This window comes from Marmota flaviventris, chromosome 1 (assembly GCF_047511675.1).
Source record: "Marmota flaviventris isolate mMarFla1 chromosome 1, mMarFla1.hap1, whole genome shotgun sequence".
Lineage (NCBI taxonomy): Eukaryota > Metazoa > Chordata > Mammalia > Rodentia > Sciuridae > Marmota > Marmota flaviventris.
In genome coordinates, this window is record NC_092498.1 from 101,557,120 (window position 1) to 101,563,119 (window position 6,000).

At 39.9% G+C, this 6,000-nt stretch overlaps 1 protein-coding gene across 5 annotated transcripts in view; it reads left to right on the top strand.

The window, feature by feature from the left end:
• Blvra (biliverdin reductase A) overlaps positions 1-705 on the top strand; it is a 54,692-nt gene extending 53,987 nt beyond the window's left edge. For all 5 annotated transcript variants that reach the window (XM_027938324.2, XM_027938325.2, XM_027938322.2 and 2 more), the window contains one exon: positions 45-705. In XM_027938324.2, the coding sequence (XP_027794125.2) occupies positions 45-303 (259 nt within the window). In that variant the 3' untranslated portion in view covers positions 304-705. The remainder of the gene's footprint in view (positions 1-44) is intronic.
• Positions 706-6,000: the final 5,295 nt, after the last annotated feature.

Genomic DNA, 6,000 nt, shown 5'->3' on the forward strand with positions numbered 1-6,000 from the left:
ATTCCCGTGTAACCTTTAACAATAAGATTCTCTTGTCTTTGCAGTCCACTGTCATGGATTGAAGAGAAAGGACCTGGTCTAAAACGAAACAGATATTTAAGCTTCCATTTCAAATCTGGGTCCCTGGAGAATGTGCCAAATGTAGGTGTCAATAAGAACATTTTCCTAAAAGATCAAAATATGTTTGTCCAGAAACTCTTAGGCCAGTTCTCTGAGAAGGAACTGGCAGCTGAAAAGAAGCGCATCCTGCACTGCCTGTCTCTTGCAGAAGAAATCCAGAAATACTGCCTTCCAAAGAAGTGAGGAGGAAGTGACCCAGGGCTCTTGGATTGGATCAGAGTTTGATGTTTATCAAGAATTGACCTTTATTCTTATAATTAAACATTAGCTAAACAGGATTATCTTACTGTAGTAGTTGCTTTGGGGTGATATTTTGGATTGGGACTATGCAGTTTGGATGAGGAAAGAACTTACCTTGGTTGAGCTGAGCCAAATGCTCTGTATGCTGTTTTCATTTACTCCTCCCCACAGCCCTATGAGAAGGGCGTGGGCATGCCTCTCATTAATGAACCAGAAAACCTTGTTTGAAGTCAACCAGATAGTAAATAGCAAAACTGGACTTTTAAGCCTACCTGTGATCTGAACCACTACCAAATGCTGCCTTAAACTCTTTCCTGCATTAAAGATTTTTATTGTCCTCCATAAGCATTCACTGGGTGACTCTGTTGGATGCTTGAGAATTCTAAAATATAGCCATTGCATTCATCAACTCACAGTGTCAAAAGGGAACCAGCCACACAAACAGGTCATTATGACACAGTGGTATCAGTAAAAGATATGCACAGTGGACCCAGAGAAGCATTCAGATTTCCAAAAATGTTCTTGCTGACAAATGGCTCAGCTGGGGCAAAGGACATTCCTGGTGGAGGGTTGGCCTAAGCAAAGGAATGGGAGCAAGAAGCAGCCTGGAGAGCCCCCAGGAACAGTGTTGCTGGAACATAAGGGTCTTGAAGAGGGAAATCTGATTGGAGGGAACCTGTAAAGCAAATGTAAGACCTGGGGTTTCATTTGTTAGCACAAATGCACTGAAGATGTCATTTAATAGAGGAGTGGAATCACTGGTTTCAGTTGAAGTAAGATGGAGGTATGGAGGAGGTAAGATTGAGATAAAGAAGAGGCATCAAGTTGCATCCACAACTTGTGTGCAACCTTGGCTGCTCATGTCAGGTCAGGCTCTGCTGCTCTTTCATTTCATTGTTGATCCTGTTCCGTTTTCTCTGAAACTCATATCCACTCCCCACTGGCCATCGTGACGTTAAACCAGTTTAGGAGCTATGAGGGCAGTGATGGAGTCCAGCTCTATTTGCTACTCTGCTTTTATTCCATCACCATAGTCCTTCAAGGTAAAGCAGTCAAATTTGTGATTTTAAAGGTCCTTAAAGTTATTATCATATGCAAAAGGTTTGTAATAAATATTGATCAGTTGGTTCTTTTGTTTTATTGCCCACATCAAATGTCCCAAGAGGGGAGGGATAGTGTGTGTCTGATACCCTGTGTAGCATCTAGCATGAGGTAAATATCAAACATATTTGATCATTAAAATGCAATGAATCCACCTTTCCCATTTGACTTTGGTAATTCTGCTATCTCAAAAAAAAAAAATAGTGACCTTATTTGATATTGGGAGTAGGTGTCAAAACAAGAGCTAGACAGAGATTAACATAGTGAAAACAGATTTAATACAGGCATTATTACAATAGGGAATGTGAACTCAAGTCTAAAACTTGGCTCAATTTCACATACAGCATGGGTCAGTGCTGTTTTCATAGCCCATAAGCAGGATAGGGGCCATTGGGTAGAAAATTAAAAAGAATGATCATGACTAAGGGGAATTCTAGCTAAGCCACATTGACAGAATTGTAACTGAAGGCAGGCTGGGTGACTGGGGTGACTTGATTCCAGTGGTGGTAGAGGAGAAATTTGATCAGATGTTGAGTGGTCAGACACCAAGAGTGGGGACTCTTACCAAGTAATTTAGTAGGAACTTTGCTGAACCTGGGCCATGGCAAGATAGAGAAGTCCCAAGGCTCAGGATACCTGAAAAGAGAGTTCAGAGGAGCCTGACTAAAGTCTGGTAGCAGAGAGTCTGTCATGGGCCACGTGAATACTAATTGGGATTGATGACTACTTATCATTGCTTTGGTCAGAAGATTCAAAGTAAAACATCCATTTATTTTACTCATTGATGAGAACTGCAGAGGCAGAAGAAAGAAGAAATGGAAGAAAACAACCCAAATGATGGAGAAACAGCCTTACTTTGCTCTTTACAATTCCCTAAGTATTTTGTGAGGTTGCTGGGCCAGTCCTGCCTAGTAACCACGCCTGGCTCTATGCTACTGCAGTATTTCCCAAGTACTCTTTCTTCAGAAGGTGGCACCCCATCCCCATCATAATTTCTCTCCCAGAGTGTCAAGAAAAAATACAAGTGCCCATTTTCTCAATTCAATGTAAAGAAAAAACCTTTTGTCTTACTTTATACTACCCATAAGTACTGGGGGCTCTCTAGGAGGGCCTGATGTCTCCAGGTGGGAGTCACTGCAGTAGTGCCCTTGACTCCCTCTGTCCCTTGGACCCTCTCTCTATGACAGGAGTGTCCCGCTTGTAAAGATAAGAAAAGAAGTTATCCCATGAAACCCAGCACCTTCTCTCTCTGAACTGACATCTTTAAGATACATGAGAGTTCTCCACTTGTTTATGTGGTTTGTGACCAGGACATATTGACCACGGGTGTAACTGACAGCTGCAATAAAGTTGCTGAGCTGGGGTTGTGGCTCAGTGATAGAGCGCCCCTCTCACCTGTTTGAGGCACTGGGTTCCATCCTCAGCACCACATAAAAATAAATAAATACAACAAAGGTATTGTGTCCATCTACAACTAAAAAAAAAAAAAAAAAGAATAAAGTTGCTGATTCCTCAAAGGCAGGGCAGATTAGCAAACGTATTAAGCATTTCTCAGTCAGCTTTATATTAAAATTAAATCTTTAAGATTGTACCTCTTTCTTTTTACCTTAATTGTTCCCCAAAATTGGAGGGTATTCTTTGTGGGACCCTGAGAATCCTGATAAGAAATCAGATTAAGGGGCCAGGGTTGTGGCTCAGTGGTAGAGCACTTGCCAAGCATGGGGCACTGGGTTCAATCCCAGCACCACATAAAAAATATAAATAAACAAAATAAAGGTATTGTGTCCATATACAACTAAAAAGAGTATTTTTTAAAAATCAGATTAAAGAAAAGAGAGAAGATACATTAGCTAGTGACACTAGAGCACATCATAAGGCTGATTTTTGGAAAACCCTTTGATAAACTTGCCCAGTGGTTGTGACACTAGAGAAGGGTAGGGAACAAGAGGCCCAAGAGAGCTGAACCTTTGATTCTGGAAGTGTGGGATGCTGACTACACTTTAATTTGGCATTGGTGAGGTAAGGATGCTATCAGCAATGGAAATTCTCAGGCCTATCTCAGACTTACTTAATCAGAATCTGCATTTTAATAGGATCTTATGGTGACTGTGTGCACATCAAAGTCTCTTGAAGCTTATAGACTAGTAAGGAATTTTTATTAAATAAATAACGATACTTATTAAATAATAAATACCCAAGCATAGTGGTGAAAAGGGCTATAAAGATTTTAAACATGTATGGCATTTCAAGCTACTTAGTAGGCTGAGGCAGGAGGATTGCATGTTGGAGGCCAGCCTCAGCAACTCAGTGAGATGGTCTCAGAACAAAAAATTGGAAAAACTAGGGGTGTATCTCAGTGATTAGAGCACCCTTGGTTCAATTCCCAATCCCAGTATTTAAAAACAAACAAACAAACAAGAACAACAACAAAAACACACCTTACCCTAGGGAAAGGATAAGTTGGACAAGGAGTCAGGAAGGATTCCCTAAAGAATGTGAAATACGCTGAAACTTGAAGGTTGAGGAATTATCTCAGCACATAGAGATGGACAAGGTACTGAGTAAACATTCCCGGCAGAAGGAACAGTCTATACCAAGCCCTTTTAATGGCCAGATACAAGGCCAGCAAGTACCCCTGGAGGTAACACAGAAACTCAGTTCCTTTGGTGGATTCTAGTTGACTATTTTTATTTTTTGGTACTGGGGAATTAAACCCAGGGTCACTTAACCACTGAGCCACATCTCCAGGCCCCCTTTTATGTTTTATTTTGAGATAAGTTCTCACTAAATTGCTGTCCTTAGGGCCTTGCTAAATTGCTGAGGTTGGTCTTGAATTTGCATTTCTCCTACCACAGCCTTCTGAGTGGCTGAGATTACAGGAGTTTCCCTATTTTGGTGTTCAGCTTGTAAAAGGACTTGTCAGAACAAACCATGTCATCAAAATTGAAGTAATGTGCATTGAAAATAAGCTTGATCATAGGCATATGCAGAATTTCCAATGTATTTTTAAGTATAAATAAAACTATAATTTAGAATTTTTAATCTTAGGTTTCTTGAATATAAAGAGATGAATTATTCCAATTATTGTCAGTCCTTTTTTATGTTTTTTAAAAATATAGTTCAGAGCATGGAAACTGAAGTGTTGATCCCTGTCTCTAGAATCTAAGTTCCTCTGAAGCCATAGGGACTTGCCTGGGATTAAATATATATCTTATATAACTTGGCTATTCATTTTTATGTTTGATTTTTAGATTCATGTATACATTAACAGTTCATGTGGTTATTATTTGGTCATTTAGGGTAGTGCGAATAAAGTTAGCTGTGAATGAAGCAAAGTTGTAAAGAGATAAGTGTGGTAAGTTTTAAAAATAAATAAGCTCAAACAAAATAGAAGGTATTGAAGCTCATCTCATGTTCAGTAGTCTTCCAGCCTCTCAGATGCCTAATAGTTCATATATCAGGATAACAAGTAACAAAGATAGTTGAAATAAGAGAACTTGTCCATTGGTCTTTCATCTAAAAGCAGTGAGTTACATCACGCCTTCCAACTGTGTTTCTAACATTACAATATTTGTATGATATTGAAACCTGTACTCATATATTGTGTAAATAATATGAAACTGTATATTTTTCAAAGATTTTTTTAAACTTTGGGAAATCTTCTTTTGTTAAGATGTTAAAGGAATAAAAGCTGGAAAAAAAATAAAACTGTACCTTCAAAAAAAAAATGTGGACACAATACCTTTTATTTATTTTTATGTGGTGCTGAGGATTAAACCCAGTGCCTCACACATGCTATGTGAGCACTCTACCACTGAGCCACAACCCCAGCCCATAAGGTATCTTTTGGATAGTAAGAAGGAAACTTAAGTTCAGGGAACTGAACTTATGGTCAATTTGGGGGTATAGATCCAATCCGGAAATAAATAGAAGTGCAAACCCAGAGCCAAATTGCTCAAGGACAGCCAGGGCCACAAATGGGGAGAGGATGGGACATTTGGATAAACTGTGGTATGGGACAGAAGAAAGTAAAATAATTAAAGAAAAAGTGAAAGTATCAGAGACTCTGTGAGAAAGATTAACAAGAAGTTGGGTGCATTGGGGCACACCTATAGTCCCAGGTAATCAGGAGGCCTAGGACCAAAGATTGATGGGGCCCACAGATTCAGTGAAGGAATGTAACCAATTCACTGTTGGTCACTGTGACATAATACATGAGAAAAACAACTTAAAGGAGGGAAGATTTATTTTGGCTCATGGTTTCAGAGGTTTTAGTCCATAGGCAGGTGGCATGAATGGTATGAGCCTGAGATGAGGCAGAACATCATGGCAGAAGCCAGAGCTGAACAAAGATGTTCACCTCATAGAAATCTGGAAGCAGAGACATACAGAAAGGGACTGAAGACAAAATAAACCCCTCAAAGGCACTCCCCCAGTGAAACACCACTTTCAACCAAGTCTCACCTCCTAAAGTTTCTACCACCTCCAAATAGTGCCACCAGCTAGGGACCAAGCTTTCAACACACGAGCCTCTGGTGG